Below are 20,034 nucleotides of genomic sequence, written 5' to 3'. Positions count from 1 at the left end.
GACTATCGCAAAAATAAGAAACTCGCATTCTGATGTCTGCAACATATATCTGTATGCAGATTTTTATGATATCGCAATAATAAATCTCGCATTTTTGTCCATTCTTGAAAAATCGCAATAATAAATGCACGCAATAATATCTGAATTTACAGTACTAGCTTTTGATCATAAACAAGCTTCTGTCTAAGTTTGGTACAAACCCAGGATAGTTTATGAATCTAATAAATGTTTAAAAACTTTAACTGCAGACTGAATGTAATGTTAACTGGAAGAAAACAAAATTTCCTTCTAGATACTAGCTTTTGATCATAAACAAGCTTCTGTCCAAGTTTGGTACAAATCCAAAATAGTATAAGAAAGTTATTAAAATTTTAACAACTTTAACCACAGAGTGAATGTGTTGTTTCCTGGCAGAAAATTTAAGTCCATTTAAAAGTAAAATACGGAAAAAATGGATTTATTTTTTTACAAAATTTCCTTCTAGATACTAGCTTTTGATCATAAACAAGCTTCTGTCCAAGTTTGGTACAAATCCAAAATAGTATAAGAAAGTTATTAAAATTTTAACAACTTTAACCACGAGTGAATGTGTTGTTTCCTGGCAGAAAATCTAAGTCCATTTAAAAGTAAAATACGGAAAAAATGGATTTATTTTTTTACAAAATTTCCTTCTAGATACTAGCTTTTGATCATAAACAAGCTTCTGTCCAAGTTTGGTACAAATCCAAAATAGTATAAGAAAGTTATTAAAATTTTAACAACTTTAACCACAGAGTGAATGTGTTGTTTCCTGGCAGAAAATCTAAGTCCATTTAAAAGTAAAATACGGAAAAAATGGATTTACTTTTTACAAAATTTACTTCTAGATACTAGCTTTTGATCATAAACAAGCTTCTGTCCAAGTTTGGTACAAATCCAATAAGTATAAGAAAGTTATTAAAATTTTAAAAACTTTAACCACAGAGTGAATGTGTTGTTTCCTGGCAGAAAATCTAAGTCCATTTAAAAGTAAAATAAGGAAAAAATGGATTTATTTTTTTACAAAATTTACTTCTGGATACTATCTTATGATCATAAACAAGCTTCTGTCCAAGTTTGGTACAAACCCAGGATAGTTTAAGAAAGTTATTAAAATTTTAAAAACTTTAACCACAGAGTGAATGTAATATTTCCCGGCAGAAAAACTAAGTCCATTTATAAGTAAAATACGGAAAAAATGGAATTTTATTTTTACAAAACTTACTTCTGGATACTACCTTGTGATCATAAACAAGCTTCTGTCCAAGTTTGGTAGAAATCCAGGATAGTCTAAGAAAGTTATTAAAATTTCAAAAACTTTAACCACAGAGTGAATATTTGTGGACGCCGCCGACGACTACGACGACGACGACGACGACGCCGACGGAATGTAGGATCGCTATGTCTTGCTTTTTCGACTAAAGTCGAAGGCTCGACAAAAACGTAGGTGAAAAATCTGTGCAATTTGGGTACCTTCGCATTAGAATTCTAATAGTCCCAGGGCCAAGGTGGTCTGACACCTAAAGTGAACAGAAAAGAAATACCATCATCATCTGAGTTTCTGAACATGGTTGTACATGTAGACCCTCGTATAAGATAAACATGGTAAACAATGCCGTTTGGTTCATATTGTCTATAGTTTGATGCCTAACGGTACTTGGATGAAAGAGTTCGGAAACCTCAAATTTTTCGCGGGAAAATTATTATATACAAAGTCAAGTCCGGAATTATACGGTAAATTTCCGGAAACCAATTACTTTACTACGCGGGTTATTCAGTGTGCACCACATTTTTGATGTTATTTCTTCATAGACAGAAAAAATATTACAGTCATTCCTTAAATAAACGTCTTTGACCGAATCAATGAAATCAAATCTTACCCTCTCCCCCCTTCTCGATTCCAAAAAAGGCAGTGGCTATTTTGACGGCTTTTGTGGTGATGTTGTTTACCGAGCCCGGAAATTTAGATACGATCCGGGTAAACTTATCAATCCTTTAAATAAACTTATTCTGAAAGCGTGGTTACCAATTCAAAGTAATTAGATCTTTGAATATTTTTTTTATTGGCATACATATCGATTTTGTTATCAGTAAATTAAAACCATACCATATATTATTTTCATACACATATGCACTTTCGCGGTGATACCTATATTTTGGCATTGCACAAGGTCATGTTTTTCTCTGACTGTTAATGATGTCTTTACACTAAATCCGTTGGGTGCTGGATGTGTACTGATTGATATTTTAGTCTTAAATACATGATATTTTTAATTAGTTGTTATCGGCTTTGAACTATATGTCAGTAACTACGAGTACTCTCGGATCTGTACTTTGTGTCTTTTTACATCGGATGTGACCTTGAGAGGTCATACCGGTGTTATGTTGCCGCAGAAATTTCCTTGCCGTTTGACTGATAACCGAACGTATTTCGTATAATTACGCGGATATTATCGAGTGCAAAATAACATTCCTTATCGATTGTCATATATTAATTTCATCAATAAGTATTCATGAAAATAATTTTTAAGAACATAGATAAATGTATGAAAATGTTTTGTCGTGAGAAATATATATATCAATAACAAATCATGGATAACGAAAATTTGTGTTAACGCATGCAGAAGAATATCTCGTGAACGTTTTGCAACAAAAGCGGGAAAATATGAATGCCTACTCAAATCCAATCCATTAGAAAAACGAATTATTACAGAAGAGTGTCCACCATGCACTTGCACTGCACTATCATTAAAATAGTAGAATAGAATGATATATAAATGGAAGAAAATTTGCCTGTAGAGTTATTAAGATGATCTGCTATATATATAACTGGTATACAAATATTAATATAATATATAACAATAAACCAGAGTATACTAATAACAAATGATTATATCACTACAATATAATAATTATTACGGTGAGATTGAATTCCCTGTCATTTATTCATCATCCTCACAGGAACTTGTCTCAGAAAAAATATATCTATGTTCCTTAACCTAACTTTCAGGTATAGAGATGTGATTTTTTTCTGAGACAAGTGCTTGTGACCATCCACCAGAACTTGCGGTCATCCGATGTTCAGTACTTAAGTACCTTGATTTTATGTTAGGGATGTATAAATACCCTGCAACGTCCGGTCTGTGTTTTTGTTAGATGTTTTTCTGCTTTGTATCGATCTGATGAGTTAAGCCCTTTTCAAATGAATTTTATAGTTTGTTCTTATGTTGTGCTGCAACCCACTGTCCCAGGTTAGGGGAGGGTTGAGCGCTCTAAAACATGTTTAATCCCGCCACATTCTGTATGTGCTTGTCCCACATTGATTGTCGTTGTTTCATGTCTGTCGCATTTGTTTTTCGTAAATTGTTTTGTTGTCTCATTGGCAATCATACCACATCTCCTTACTTTGTTTTATTCTGATTAAAATGTCTCAATTAAAGCCGGCAAAATAGCATGTTTCTATAGCAATGGCTATTTTGCCGGTGCCGGCTATACAGTTATTTAATTATTTTGCCGGTTCTTTATAAAGAGTGAATTTTAATATTTACTTTTGAAAAGTACTACGAAAATGTGCATTGTCATTGCAACATAAAAGAATATAATAATTACTCATATAGATTTAAAAATAAGAATTATAGTAACAATATTTGAGATACATATAATCGTTTAAAAACATTTATGAAAATAAGGAGATGTGGCATGATTGCCAATCCGACAACTATCCACCAAAGTTAAAATGAAGTGGATGTAAGCAATTATAGGCAACCGTACGGCTTTCAACAATGAGAAAAACCCATACCGTATAGTCGGCTATAAAAGGCGCTCGACATGAAAATATGAAACAAATCAATTGAGAAAACTAACGGCCTAATTTATAACAAAACAATTTACGATAAACAAATATGACAGACATGCATGAACCATCGACAACCGCTGAAATACAGGCTCCTGACTTGGGACAGGCACATACAGAATGTGGCGGGGTTAAACAGGTTAAACATGTTTGTGAGCGCTCAACCCTCCCCCTAACCTGTGACAGTGGTGTAACAGCACAACAAAAGAACAAACTATAAAAGTCAGTGGAAAAAGGCTCATCTTATCAGATCGAAACAAAGAAAAACATCAAACAAAAATACTGACAGGACTTGGCAGGGTATATATCTATCCCTCATCCCTACCAACAAAAAGACACTAAGTACAGATCTGAGATAGTACCGTGAAAGTACATATGTGTAATATTTAATATGGTTTTGATTTAATGATAACAAAATCAATATTTATACCAATAAAACAATATTCAAAGATTTAATTACAGTGTTAAATAGGTAACCTTTTAGAATAAGTTTATTTAAAGGATTGATAAGTTTACCCGTATCTAAATTTCCGAGCATGAGTCGAGGTGAAAATAAGAATTTTTAAAAAGAAATAAAAATTCAAATATTGAGTATCCATTTGTAGCAATGAAATCATATCAAAACATGTAATTGAAATTACTTCTAAAATCTGTCACAGTCTAATGCTACATGTAACGTGAGGGTTAAATTACACCTGTAAAATCGAGTAACTGATGTTTTGTTTTATTTCAGTGGCGGAGTAAAGAGAAAATGCACTGACTAATGAAATGTGACAAGTAATCCTTAATTTCGTTCGAATCTGAAAAGAACTTACTATAAGACAAAATTCTTATTTTCTGAATCCACACTGCAACCTGAAATCTTTTAACGCTGATTGGAAATATATTATCTACAGACTTTAATAAACAATTTCCGAAAGGAGAACTCACTTAGTATATATGGCGGCAATGATACCAAACAATTTCCACTCAAAACCTATAGAAAAGGAAGATGTTTTTCCTCTCTGAAAATACCAGAATGGTCGGAACCAGATTGTTATTTAGAAGTATTATTGTTTAAAAATGTCATCGTTTCAAATTTTGAACGGGTCAAAACATTTCCACCAAGACTAAGACCTTTTACAGATTTTAACTCATTTCATGTTGAGTCTGGGAGTGGCGACATTCATAGCAGCAATGGTAATTTTTGTTTGAAAAATACAATCATTGGACACCCTTGATAACAGGTATGACTAATGCAACGAAGATGCTCAGTTTTCAAAATTTTGCATTCCTATTAATTAGACATGCAGTCAACAAGGCTTCCTGTGGCTCTTTTTGAATTATTTATTTGGTCAGTGCATTTCCAAATTTCCCAATGCAATGGCGGGATCAACTGCTTAGCAGTCAATACAGGATGCCACTGACTATATCAATAATATATAAATATATGAGAAATATTCATACATAGCGTTTAGAGCAAAGATTTTCGATTACCTGTCAATGAATTTATTTCATTAAAAACTTTTGGCAATGGTTACCTTCAAAATAAATTCTGGTAACAAGATCACCCACAACTTTTCAGTAGTTTTATTGCGCTTGGCTTGTTGCAGTTATTTAGTAAAGGAATTAGATATTGTCATATCAATGGTTAACCCAAAGGATGTCTTGATTTGTATATTTTATTAATTCACCAGCAAAAAAAAAACAGGAAACTTAATTTACTACAAAAGAGGTCGACTTTTTTCTGTTTTGATAAGTTTGAAGTCTTTTAGTTGTTCAAAAAAGGTTAGTATTATGAGAGATTTTTCAGGTTATAACGAACATATATTGGAAAAACCTAAACCAATCTTTCATATAGCCGCATGTTAAATCAACACTGGAGCCCGCCAGTTTAGTACAGACAGTAACGGGTATTAGTATTTCCTGGATGTGCATGTACTATTTGGCGCTGGATAATAAACATTCATTCATTAATGTTTCGTAAACGTAATAAATCATAATAATGAAGCCGACCAATAAGTCAAACTGAAAGTAAAAGATTTTAAAGTTTTAAAATCCGAAATCTGGATTATCATCAGACTGATACTACTATAACACATGCACTATAACACATATGTTATAGTATTCTCAGCATCAAACAACAAACACAAAAACATATAAACCGTTTGATACAATAGCAGGTCTGTAAATATATACATGTAACGAGTCAACACATATCTACTCCGTATTATTCAAACAGATTACAAGTAATTTCTAAATCGATTTATGACATTGATCTTCATATTGTATTTTGGTTTCTGTGGTAACCGTTATTTCCGTTATTGAAAATCTCGTATTTTATACCAATAATCACATAGCCCAATATCAATATTAGATTTCACACGTTCTATTGTAAGTTAGTTAACTTATTAACTTGAAAATGTTTATTAAAACGATATCTTATCAACACTGTAATTTTTGTGATCTGCAAATGCAGATTAAATCTTATAAATTGATATTTTCCCTGAAACTTCGATCACAAGTCAACCAACTATGGCGAGACATTTAACCTGAGAGTCAAAGTTTTCCACTCAAATACTGCGTATTCTGCATATCAAATTCATAAAAGGTTGAAGGTGTCATTGTATTTAATATTCAATTATTGTTTTGATGATATATGACATTATGAAATTAACCATTGTTTTGTGATTATTCTTGTGGTTTTTTTTTGTATAATTATTGTATATAAATGTTGAATATTTAGATACAGATAAAATATATATATATAATTGCGGTTTTTATCCAACGCAATCATAGGTTTGAACGTTGTTTTCAATTTAGACTTGTATATATATATATATATATATATATACAGCGATTATCACAGAATGACTTTCAGGAAAAGGACTTCATGATCGTGACAGAAATTCTTAATCCTTTAAAATAGCAAATTCAAGTTGATTGAAAATTGATGCTACTTCGGCGTTAAAAACTCTGGTTTGAGGGTTCTCATATGAACTGTCTGTTCTATAAAAGACATGTCATGTTAAAGACAGAAAAAAAACCTTACTAGATATCTGTATTATTGTCTGATAAGCTTAGATGCTAATGGAAAAAACATGACTTACCTGCAGCCCACCATTTTTTTACGTCTGACATTGTATTTCTTATCGTGGTTTTGAAATGTTCTACGCTGTACCTGAGATTACTCTCAGGCTGTACCTCAAATCACCGGAGACCTGTGTTTACCTGAGAAAATGATCTGGATCGATCTGCATCGCGACAGTACCACACAACATCAAATCGATATTTGTATCATTACATCAAGTCTATTAACTTTATTTACAGGAGATTTACTTTGAAATTACAGGAAATCGTTACATTAACGTAGCATAATCTTTTGATCTTCTATTCATTAAAATGTGAAGTTATAGACATTACTAATTTAGTCGAAATCAAGTCACAATAAAAAAAAAATGTATAAAGAGTATGTCAAAATTATTTTTTGTTTTATATAGATTTTTGTTCTTACATGATCATTATGATACTCTTCTTCGAATCTTTATTTGTTTGCCACTGCAGGTACTACACGCAAATCTCACACAATGATACCTCGTCCCTTGCAAAGTCCATGATTTGCTAAAGGAAACCCCAAAAATAATTCGGACCAAATGGTGTACAATGGCATTACATGGTAAAAATTCGGAAAAAAAATCATTAAATTATGATAAAGGATTATGGAGGAAAAGCGGATACAAATGTGTCCTCCAGTGTTCAGATATGACGAAGTCCATGTCCATGTCATCGCAAACCCCAAAAATTATTCAGACGAAGAAATGGAATATGGGATGCAAACAAACATCAGGCGAGTAAGATTCTGTGAAAGTGTCGCAAAATTCTGTGAAGCAATTCAGGAGAAGTTGCGGATACAAATTTGGACATAAGGATGAAGGAACTTGGAACCAGTCATGAATAATCATTTTTGCCATAGGGCGCCATGATTGTTATCAGATTAGCAATAAAAATAACGAAAGAACCTTAAGTGAGCAAGCGTACTTACCTTATAACCCCACATAAGAGGAAGATCTTGAAGTGACTTGTTGGCAATGTTTTTTTTTAGTTTACTGTAACAATGATTCTTTTGTTATGATAGAGCAATATTGTTAATGATTAATAGAAAAGTATTTTTACAAGCCCCCTTCCCCCAAAATATTGTTCCCCAATCCAGACTTTTCTGAATATTGAACGCAGAAGAGAATTTGCAGGTTGGAAACCTTCATCCAAATTTGAAAAAAGATCTGATAATAAGTGAAGGTGCTATCCCGGCGACAAGAATTAACATGGGACATTTTACAAGTCCTCCTCCCGAAAAAAAATGGTCTCCTTGCATACATTGGTGATTAGGGAAATAATCCGAGGTTTTGAGGAGTAAAAACATTTGTAATTCGAAGATGATCCGACAAAAAATGAAGGCAATATCTTGCGAAATGTAGCTCATAATTTGACGTAATAACTTATGCAAACTGAAATGCATAGGCATATCAGTTGAAATAAACGTGTAGGCGCGAATAAGGGACTTATAATTTTTTATCTGGGAGGGGGGCTGGTCAAAATGCAGGAGGGATCAAGTTTTTTTCTGTATGTGGACAAGGGGGGTTCAAATTTTTTTATAAATTCAAAGTGGGGGATCAATATTTTTTGCACTTGGAAATAAGTAGTTCACATACTTCAAGAGACAAAATGTCAAGAAGAACATTACAAGAGTCAAATCGAAATATATTTTTAACACCATTCATATACCGGTACAATTAAGTAAGACATCACAAGACTTTGGTGATGTAGGAAGCTTCCATTTTGTGTCATTTTGTCATATAAAAAACGCATAAGTGCTTCATAATCCAAATAAATCAGTTGTTATATTTCACTCACGTCGATCACTAAATTAACAAGCATTATTGCCAATGTAACCTTTTGTTTTCATTACAAGAGCCCTTTGGGTCCATTTATATCTCTCACTCCCTCAAAATTTGTAATTTTTAGGCTAATAAATCAAAAATTTGAGGTTACTGTCACACATTTATGAATGAAATGTGACAATAAATGAGTAACTGAAATATAAAAGTTTAGCGACTCAATGGAGGTTTCAATAAGGCCATACGTAAAACTTAAGTTTAAGCAGCGTTCAAGAGAGGGACATATAAATAATGTGTTGTTACTGTTTCAAAAGGTTTACTTTTTAATGTATATTTTTTACAGAGTTACTCAGAATCAAGTTTTCTTTAATAGCCCAATATAGGAAATTAGAAAAAATGTCAGAAAAAGCTACTAAAAGCCCTGGCTTGCTCTACCTACTAATATTCATGGAAGAGGCCTTATGGAAGAGCCCTATTTCAAGGCAATTTTCCCTCAAATAAGTTTTGGGACTCAATCCACTGAGAATATTTCATTTTCAATATTTCCTTGAAATAACATGATAAGTGATTCGCATGTTAAAATTTTGGCATGTTTAATAGAGGGGGGATCACATTTTTAAATGTTTTTACAGGGGGGATCAAATAAAAATAGTGAAATATTATGGCGGGGGGATCAAGAAATTGTGTATGTATGATTTCAAAATGACCAGCCCCCCCCCCCCCCCCCCCCCCTCTCCCAGGTAAAAAATGATAAGTCCCTAAGAGAATATACAGCAAGGAAAACAAGGAAAACAATGTACGTAGCTGTCGTCTCAAAACAAGATGCAAAACTGCTCAAAATGCTAGAAAAACAAAAATATTAGAGCAATTCAGTAAAACTTTGAGTCCGTGTAAAACTTGTCGTAACATCTAAGTGGTGGAGATGCAATAAAACCGTATCAAGCCAGAAAATGTGGACACAAGTCAGTTGAGGAATGAGATTTTTGTCAAACAATGGAATCTAAAAATTGAGAACGAGACAAACTAAGAAATTTTCATATATACTTGATTTTCAATGAAAGGTTGCCTCATTGTCTATTCAGGTGTCAACAGAATAGGACACACAATGTACACATGCGATATATATGTTGATATAAAACTTAACGTCAATTTAATCTTCATTGACACAAAGAAGAGATGCATGACAATGAAGATAGCGAGACAGGAATGAAATTAGTTAACTTATTACCTCAGACATGTTCATATGATAGAGTCGGTGTCGGAGAAGAAGAAGAAATTGACCGTTTGGTGCAGAAAACATTCGAACTACCTCAAAAGGAATACGAAGAAATTGTTGACACCTAGTTTTGGACAGTTATGACAAACCTGAAGCACAGACTTTGGCTTCCTATAAGATGAAGACAACTTACAGACAAGAGCTGGGAAACAGATATTTAGGGCTAATTACAGAACAAAAGGAGATGAAAAACGAAAGTTTCTACAGGATGAGGTGCTGACCGGATAAAGTTTTTACCTGAAGATGTAGACAAATTGGACCATATTTATTGTTTTGTCAATAAAGCATTTGAACTTAAGAATACGACATCGTTATTTGTAAATCCAGAGTGGAAATTTTTTCTGAAGAACCACCACATCCCTTACTATTGATTTCCAATCGCTACCTGACCCCACTATACACTATTTATTCTTTATGTATAAAATAATCAAAACAACAAACCCTTAGGCAACAGCAACAAAATCATTCAGAAAATAAAATCAGCCCTTTATTAACTTGACCAAAAAAGGTCAAATTAGCACCGTGCCAAAGCAGCTAAATAAAGGAAACAGTAGTATACCGCTGTTCGAAATTCATAAATCGATAGAGAAAAAACAAATCCGGGTTACAAACTAAAACTGAGGGAAACACATCAAATATAAGAGGAGAACAAAGACACAACAGAAACACTAAAATGCAACACACACAAAAACGAACTATAAGATAACAAAAGCCATTTTCCTGACTTGGAACAGGACATTTTAAGAAAAAATGGTGGGTTGAACCTGGTTTTGTGGCTAGCCAAACCTCCTAATAGATGGTAAAACATTATAATCTTATCTCATCCTTATAGTCAGCGGTAGGAATACCAACCAATCGAGCAAAAGTAGCAAAACACCCAAAAGTGAAACGAGCAAGACTGGAGCTGTAAGAGTAGTCAAAAGCCATTATTCTATTACATTACTTACATCCTTCAGCAGCAACAGCAAATTCCCTCAAAAGAACGAAATGAGCATGACGGTAGCAGCCAAAATTCATTTCGAAACAAACTCATGTAAATACTGAGTGCGTAAAGACACCTCCAAAAAAGGGAAAAACAGTTCTCTCACTTTGATAGAATTAAGAAAGCAGACATATAGATATATATAAAAAAAAGGTAGCAAACATTTTTCTCAGAATTTTGCAAATGTAGAAGCAAAACACAGAGCTTTTAAAGAAGCAAAATCTACATATTTTGAGAATAAGATCGAAGAAAATAAAAATAGTCTAAAAGTATTTGGAAGCAGTTAAAAAATTTGGGCTCTACTTCGAAGCAGAAAGAAAAGGACAATATAGTTTTATAGATAGAAAATGAAATAACCATGATCCAAATCATTTTAATATGTTTTCACTAAAGCGGGTGCCTTTCTGGTTTCAAAATTACCATAAGCTCCAAAGGTTTTTGATTATAGTACACACATTTTTAAGAATTTGTGTAGAAAAGTGTGGTAAAGTAATACTTACTTCGAATTAAATCTGATAGTGAAGGAGTTAGAACGATTAAATGCAGGTAAAAGTACCAGTTTAAATGGTATTCCTCCTAGGTTCCTAATAGATGGTAAATATGGTGCATGTATTTAAAAAAAAAAACTGTAACATATTTAGTTAATCTGTCTGTTGCAGTGGTATTGTCCCAGATGACATGAAAATATCTATAAAAAGAACAGACCAGATGTTAGAAACTATAGGCCAGTTTGCATTTTGGTTGTCGTATCCAAAATTCTTGAGAAATCGGTATATTCTCAGTTTGAAAATTATTTAGTTAAACAAAATTTGTTTTATAGATTTCAGTCTGGCTTAAGTTCTCGTATTCTATGGAGACATGTTTAATTCATTTACTTGATCAGATGAAAACAGTCATCAAACCACTGCAAAAAGAATATTTGTAGATGGTCTTGCCATAAGTACTGCAAGATGAATCTTTATAGATGGTCTCGCCATCAGCACCACAAGAGGGATCATTGATAAGGGTATCACCATCATCAACATAGAGGAATCAGTGTACATGGTTTCATTATCTCAAGAAGTGTTCCCCAAAGGGCAATTTAGCGTCATGGTAACGTGATGTTATCTGTAATTATTTTATTATAGATTGTTATGGTTAGGTTTTTTGGTGGGGTCCGTGTTGCTCAGTCTTGTTTTCTATGTTGTGTTTTGTGTACTGTTGTTTGTCTGTTAGGTCTTTTTCTTTTTTAGGCATGGCGTTGTCATTTTATTATCGACTTTGAATGTCCCTTTGGTATTTTTTGCCTCTCTTCTATGAATATCCTATAATTTAAACAAGATTGTATATCAAAATTTATGTTTACCTAGTTGCTATATGAAATTTCTGGGAGGGCACAGAAATATTTGTACAGGGACCAAATCCACAGAGAAATCACTGCACAGTCTCCCTATCAACACCACCAACAATTACCTTTGCTGGTCATGTTGGCCAGATGAAATGGAAATGAGGAATTTATGCTAAGAACCTTCAGAGATAATAATGGAAGTTATTTTTTTCAGCAATATATGCAATCAAATCAAAACCAAATGAACAATATGTGTACAAGGTATCCGAGTTGTCATGCATGTTAAGTTTGAAAAATAAGGTCATTAAGTTTAAAATGAGATAATTAAAAAAATGACTTGTCAGATTAAATAATTGCTTCTGACAGCCAAGGATTTGTACAAATCCTTGTGACAGCTAAGGGTTTTCTCTAGGATCAGAATGCAAAATAAATGGAGAATGTGTCCATGGGACACAGATGATGCTTCCGCTAGCATATAACGTTATAAAAGGACACAACTCAAGAACTGTAAAAGTGATGCTACCTAAATTTGTATTTGATCTGAGTTTTGTGGTAATAAGCATTGTGTATATGTTTCATAACATTTGGTTGAGGCACTCTTAAGTTAGAGAACAGAAACGAAAAATTCAGCAATTTTTCCATTTGTAAAGGGGCATAACTCTAGAACAGTAAAAGTGAGGCCACAATAATTTGAACTTGATCCGTGTTTTCTGGTAATTAGCATTGTGCATAAGTTTCATAACATTTAGTTGAGGCAAACTAAAGTTAGAGAACTGAAACGAAAAATTCAGCCTTTTGTAAAGGGGCATAACTCTAGAACGGTAAAAGTGACGCCACCGAAATTTGAACTGGATCAGTGTTTTGTGGTAAGAAGCATTGTGTATAAGTTTCATAACATTTGGTTGAGGCAAACTAAAGTTAGAGAATGGAAACGAAAATTCAGTAATTTTTCCATTTGTAAAGGGGCATAACTCTAGAACGGTAAAAGTGATGCCACCAAAATTCATACTTGATCTATGTTTTTAATAAGCATTGTGTATAAGTTTCATAACATTTGGTAGAGGCAAACTAAAGTTAGAGAAAGGAAACGAAAAATTCAGTAATTTTTCCATTTGTAAAGGGGCATAACTCTAGAACGATAAAAGTGACCCCACCAAAATTCAAACTTGATCTGTGTTTTGTGGTAATAAGCATTGTGTATAAGTTTCATAACATTTGGTTCAGGCAAACTAAAGTTAGAGAACGTAACGAAAAATTCAGTAATTTTTCCATTTGTAAAGGGGCATAACTCTAGAATGGTAAAAGTGACGCCACCAGCTTTTATAAAGTTTGTTTTTATTATTTTTATTTTATTACAATAAAACATTTATAATAAGTACAAAATTAATATGAACAAAAAATAAAGAAATGTTCACATATGAAGTTTCTGCATAGAAAAAGAAGCAAAATAAGCTATTCAACAAAACTAACTCATTATTGTTTTATAAACTGACTGGTTTAACAAAATATTCAGGAAGACTTGCATAAAAGGCATGGTGATGTATTAATCAATGAATTAAAAATTTTTGTCTTTTTTAAATACATTTTAATCTCAAATTCAGACAACATTCAATATGGTTTTAAATATTTGACCAATGAGTGTCATCTGTACTAAATAGAGGTATATGAGCTGTAAGAATTAATAAGAAGGACTGCTCTTATTTTTTAGAGGAGAAAAAAATTTATAACATTTCATACTTCCTATGAATAAAGTTTTGAAGAAGAAAATCCTCACTCATTTTTTGTTAAAACCTTGTTTTAAAATAGTATTTAGCAAATAACATACACATACAATTGCCCAAGGATATGAAATTACAATTGATCTATAAAATCATGCCAGAGTTGGACTATACATTTGTATATATATGTATACATAACTTGGTGAGAAAGAAGTGTGCAAATTTCATTTATATTGAAGTATATAAACCATAAACACTGGATACCATGAAAAATTGCTATTTTGATTATCATAGACCTATAAGAAAGTAACATCATTTTTTTCTAGGACATTTTTATGTTTTTTATACATACTAATTATTGGAAACACCCATATGCATATCATTTTTACAAATTTCAGTTTGACTAGATAAATATTTTCTTTATGAAAGCTCTTTTTTAGAGCATTTAAAAAAATATGATAAATGTATAACTTTTGATAGTAGACATAACTGTGAAGATATTTTAATGACCAAGTGTGAATTATTACTCTCTTGAACTTTTTGGATTTCGTCAGTTTTGAGGACATTTATCATTTCTGTTATAATAAAATGCTCCGCAGGGCGCAGCTTGATACGACCGCAGAGGTTGAACCCTGAACAGTTGGGGCAAGTATGGACACAACATTCAAGCTTGATACAGCTCTGAATTTGGATTGTGATTAAATATTTGACACAGCATAGGTTTCTGACACAGAATGAATGTGGTCTAAGAACTTAAAAATTTTAAATTGGACATTCACCTTTTATGGTCCAATATCCAAAATCTAAATACATGGTTAGATTCAGCATATTAAAGAACCCCAAGAATTCAATTTTTGATGAAATCAAACAAAGTTTAATTTTGGACCCTTTTGACCTCAATGTGGACAAAGTTGATAACGGGGCCCAAAAATCAAAATCTAAATACATGGTTAGATTCAGCATATCAAAGAACCCCATATATTCAAGTTTAATTTTGGACCCCGATTTGGACCAACTTGAAAACTGGGCCCATAATCAAAAATCTAAATACATGTTTAGATTCAGCATATCAAAGAACCCTAAGAATTCAATTTTTGTTAAAATCAAACAAAGTTTAATTTTGGACCCTTTGGACCTTAATGTAGACCAATTTGAAAACGGAACCAAAAATTAAGAATCTAAATACACGGTTAGATTCGGCATATCAAAGAACCCCAATAATTCAATTTCTGTTGAAATCAAACAAAGTTTAATTTTAGACCCCGATTTGAACCAACTTGAAAACTGGGCCCATAATCAAAAATCTAAATACATGGTTAGATTCAGCATATCAAAGAACCCCATATATTCAATTTTTGTTGAAATCAAACAAAGTTTAATTTTGGACCCCGATTTGGACCAACTTGAAAACTGGGCCCATAATCAAAAATCTAAATACATGGTTAGATTCAGCATATCAAAGAACCCCATATATTCAATTTTTGTTGAAATCAAACAAAGTTTAATTTTGGACCCTTTTGACCTCAATGTGGACAAAGTTGATAACGGGGCCCAAAAATCAAAAATCTAAATACATGGTTAGATTCAGCATATCAAAGAACCCCATATATTCAATTTTTGTTGAAATCAAACAAAGTTTAATTTTGGACCCCGATTTGGACCAACTTGAAAACTGGGCCCATAATCAAAAATCTAAATAAATGGTTAGATTCAGCATATCAAAGAACCCCATATATTCAATTTTTGTTGAAATCAAACAAAGTTTAATTTTGGACCCCGATTTGGACCAACTTGAAAACTGGGCCCATAATCAAAAATCTAAATACATGGTTAGATTCAGCATATCAAAGAACCCCATATATTCAATTTTTGTTGAAATCAAACAAAGTTTAATTTTGGACCCCGATTTGGACCAACTTGAAAACTGGGCCCATAATCAAAAATCTAAATACATGTTTAGATTCAGCATATCAAAGAACCCTAAGAATTCAATTTTTGTTAAAATCAAACAAAGTTTAATTTTGGACCCTTTGGACCTTAATGTAGACCAATTTGAAAACGGAACCAAAAATTAAGAATCTAAATACACGGTTAGATTCGGCATATCAAAGAACCCCAATAATTCAATTTCTGATGAAATCAAACAAATTTTGGACCCTTTGGACCTCAATGTGGACCAATTTAAAAACGGGGCCCAAAATCCAAAAACTTAATACACGGTTAGATTCAGCATATTAAAGAACCCCAAGAATTCAAGAATAAAACCCTATTGAAATTGATCAAGAAATAAGCAATTTATACGAAGTATCTTCTTTTGCACAATACTGTGCAATTGAATATTTCTTGCTATTGCGCAATACTGTACAATTGACAATTTCTTGCTATTGCGCAATATTGTGCTATTGGATATTTCTTGCTATTGCGCAATACTGTGCAATTGGAGATTTCTTGCTATTGTGCAATACTGTGCAATTGAAGATTTCTTGCTATTGTGCAATACTGTGCAATTGAAAATTTCTTGCTATTGCACAATACTTATTATATAATAATTTACACATTCTGTTTGGTGTGTATCTCCTACCATATCATTATTATTTGCTTTTAAATATAAATCAGAAATAACCAACTTAAAATGGAAAATTTTAAAAGAAAAGAAAAGGAAAAAAAGATAAAAAAAAAAAAAAAAAAAAAATCCCCCCCCCCCCAAATTTTTTGAACCCCCTTATGATTCATCACCCCCAAACTCAATCCCAGCCTTCCCTTTGTGGTATGGTACCTTGCAGTACAATTTCAGAGAGATCCATACACTTGAACACAAGTTATTGTCTGGAAACTAGAAAAATGCTTATTTTTGGCCCCTTTTTGGCCCCCAATTCCTAAACCTTTCGGGCAATTACCCCCAAACTCAATTCCAGCTTTCCCTTTGTGATATGGAACCTTGTAGTACAATTTCAGAAATATCCAAACACTTACACACAAGTTATTGTCATGAAACTAGAAAAATGCTTGTTTTTTGCCCCTTTTTTGGCCCCTAATTCCTAAAATTTTGAGGCAATTACCCCCAAAATCAATAACAGCCTTCCCTTTGTGATATGGAACCTTGTGGTACAATGTCAGAGAGATCCATACACTTACACACAAGTTATTGTCTGGAAGTTACAAAAATGCTTATTTTTGGCCCCTTTTTGGCCCCTAATTCCTTAACTGTTGGTACCATAACCCCCAAAATCAATCCCAACCTTCCTTTCGTGGTATAGAACCTTATGGTAAAATTTCATGGAGATCCATTCACTTAAACTAAAGTTAGAGTGCGAAAACCAATGTGTCTTCGGACGACGCCGGACGACGCCAGACGACGACGACGACGACGACGACGACGACGCCAACGTCATACCAATATACGACCAAAAAATTTTTAATTTTTGCGGTCGTATAAAAATGTGGCAACTGTTAAATTTTACTTTAAATTGTAAGAATCAAGTGTACTTTTTTTGTAACTGCTTAAATTCAATTTAAAATTTTTGTCCACAACAACAAAAAAGTGTTCAAAGCAAAAAAGAAACCTAAAAAGCTAAGCAATTTGATTATGTATTTTTTCATTACTGCTACCATCCTCAGCAATATGAGAATTGCATTCTTGGAGGTGTTAGCTCACTCATACAATGATATACATTTACATGATATTTGTACCCATACACTGCAAATTTTATCTTGAAATATCTATTTTGCTGTGCTTGTTAAAACTATACCTATATTCAAATACTAATAGCTAATAAGGATTTATGATGCATTATTTTAAATTTTGGTAATTCACATGTAAAATGCTAATGAATGCCATCCAAGATCAACATTGCAAGCAACAATCTTTGAATTTTGAAAATGAACTTTCCATTAGAGTAATGAGTTGGTCACCAGGAATACCAGAATAAAAATACATGAATACATGAAATAACTTAAAACTTGAAGATATTCAATGTAAGTGAAGATATAAATATATAATAATCAGATATATTTACAATTCCTGCCATTCAATTGTAAGAAATAAAATAAGACATACATATAGTTTATGCAGAGACAATAGTTTTTTTTATTACATGTGAAACCTTTATATTTTTTTTAACATGACATTTGTGTTTTTGCTTATACAAAGCTCAACATAAACTTCTGTTAAATGATCTTCTGACATTCACTTAATTAATTTGAACAAAATAAGAGGAAGCAAAGATGGACATTGATGACCTTTGCAGACTTGATAAGTGTCCCCCTTCCTAACATAATATTGCAAAATCATACACATGTACAAGCTAATTGTAAGGACATTAAATTATCACAAAATGAAGAAAAATCATTGCAAGAGTTTTATAATAAAATTTAAATTTATCAATTTGACATCAACACACTTATTGACTCATGAATGATACAAAACAGGAGAAATTCTGGTTTTTTTTCTAGGCATCCCTCCTTTGAGATGTTCACTCTGACCTGGGCATTAACATGAAATACTCTTGCAAAATTTAACGAATTTTAAGTACATATCTATATTATCTCTATAAACTTCATAGCTGATCTAAAACAATGTCAAAATCTTATTTTGACACAGAATGTTAATAAATACATTAAAACAATACATTTATACAAAATATAAAACAACACATATATCTTTTGATGACAAACATAAAAAAGAATGTTTACATAGCCTTTATAAAGACAGTTTGAAACTTTCTATGAGAGAAATGCAAAATCAGATGTAAACCACTACAAGACTGGTCTAAAGGCTTTTCGTGAAACTACAAGACTGGTCTAAAGGCTTTTCGTGAAACACATAGTGGTATCAAATAATTTTCCAAAGGTTTTGGAATATGTAATTATACAAATGGTTTTGTATTATTTTTAATAGAAATACCAACAATGAAATATTTTTTGAAGTAAAAATTGTAAAGGCAACATTTAAATTATGGGACAATGAAAACTAATTAACCTATGGGTACTAACTTATAAATGTAAAGACATTTTGTGTAATATTTTTGCACAAAAATAGCACTTAATTAATTTCCTATAATAAGACCAACTATTTCATACTTAGTTAGAAACAGAATTATGAACTTAAGTCTCATTGTAATTAAATTTAACAAGCAGTTTATTATGCATATATTACATCACTAATGCATTAAATTATCCTGAACTATGAAAATGGTGCTAGGTTCAGGAATTTCTCTTGAATCTTTATCATAGATTTTAAAACTTACATGACCTAACTAAATGAATTATTCCATGTCAAAAACCATTGAGAACATGGATGAATCAAATCAAAGATAAGATGATTCTGACCATGTATAAATCAATGTCTTTGGCCATCCTTAATACTGTCAACACTATAGAATCCTTACTACTTTCTTGCAGCAAAATTTCAGCACCTTTTGTTATTGTTTCTATGGTTATGTGAGCAATCTAATCCATTTCCAACAAAAACAATACTGTTACCATAGCAACCACTGCCAATGGCTAGTCTCTTCATAGATAAATTATCATTTACTAAAATAGCCTTTTTTTTCTTTCTTGTGTGAGCTGAAATAAAAATTAAAGTAGAATTAAAAATAAGTCTCAAGTACAGTGAGCGTTGCCTGTTCATAGACAGAAGCAATAATTTAAAATAATTTTTTCTTGAAAAGGAATACCCATCTGATCACATTTACTGTTTACTACATGTATTTACAAAGTTTCAACATTTCAATGCCCTCTTGCATTCTGTATTTCTGGCATGCACATGACCATTTTAATATTAAAATGCCTGTAAAATAACATCATTACTGAATTTTGGTTAATTTTCTAAGAATGTTGCTGACATTACTATATTCCAAAGTGCTTTAATACTATACAGATGCAGATAAAAACAAAAAAATAACTTTGGGATATTGAAGGAAATAATCATGCAATGAATTTCCAATGAGGCTCCATCATTACATATCATCAGTTATTTCTAAAGGAA

At 32.2% G+C, this 20,034-nt stretch overlaps 2 protein-coding genes and 1 long non-coding RNA gene across 8 annotated transcripts in view; 1 reads left to right on the top strand and 2 right to left on the bottom strand.

Annotated features, from left to right (window-relative positions):
• The window catches only part of LOC127702113 (uncharacterized), a 55,048-nt gene extending 47,953 nt beyond the window's left edge, over positions 1-7,095 (bottom strand). The window contains exon 1 of the mRNA XM_052206180.1: positions 6,961-7,095. The gene's annotated coding sequence lies outside the window, so the exon portion shown is untranslated. The remainder of the gene's footprint in view (positions 1-6,960) is intronic.
• The window catches only part of LOC127702195 (uncharacterized), a 305,823-nt gene that overhangs the window by 217,522 nt on the left and 68,267 nt on the right, over positions 1-20,034 (top strand). The gene's annotated exons all lie outside the window — the stretch shown is intronic.
• Positions 13,649-20,034, bottom strand: part of LOC127702132 (septin-7-like) — a 55,047-nt gene continuing 48,661 nt past the window's right edge. For 5 of the 6 annotated variants that reach the window (XM_052206226.1, XM_052206220.1, XM_052206224.1 and 2 more), the window contains one exon: positions 13,649-19,613. In XM_052206226.1, the coding sequence (XP_052062186.1) occupies positions 19,574-19,613 (40 nt within the window). In that variant the 3' untranslated portion in view covers positions 13,649-19,573. The remainder of the gene's footprint in view (positions 19,614-20,034) is intronic. The other variant, XR_007982289.1, reaches the window with a different exon arrangement.

The sequence above is a fragment of the Mytilus californianus genome, unplaced genomic scaffold, assembly GCF_021869535.1.
Source record: "Mytilus californianus isolate M0D057914Y unplaced genomic scaffold, xbMytCali1.0.p SCAF_5, whole genome shotgun sequence".
NCBI classification, from domain to species: Eukaryota; Metazoa; Mollusca; class Bivalvia; order Mytilida; family Mytilidae; genus Mytilus; species Mytilus californianus.
This window is presented reverse-complemented; position numbering and strand designations above follow the sequence as displayed.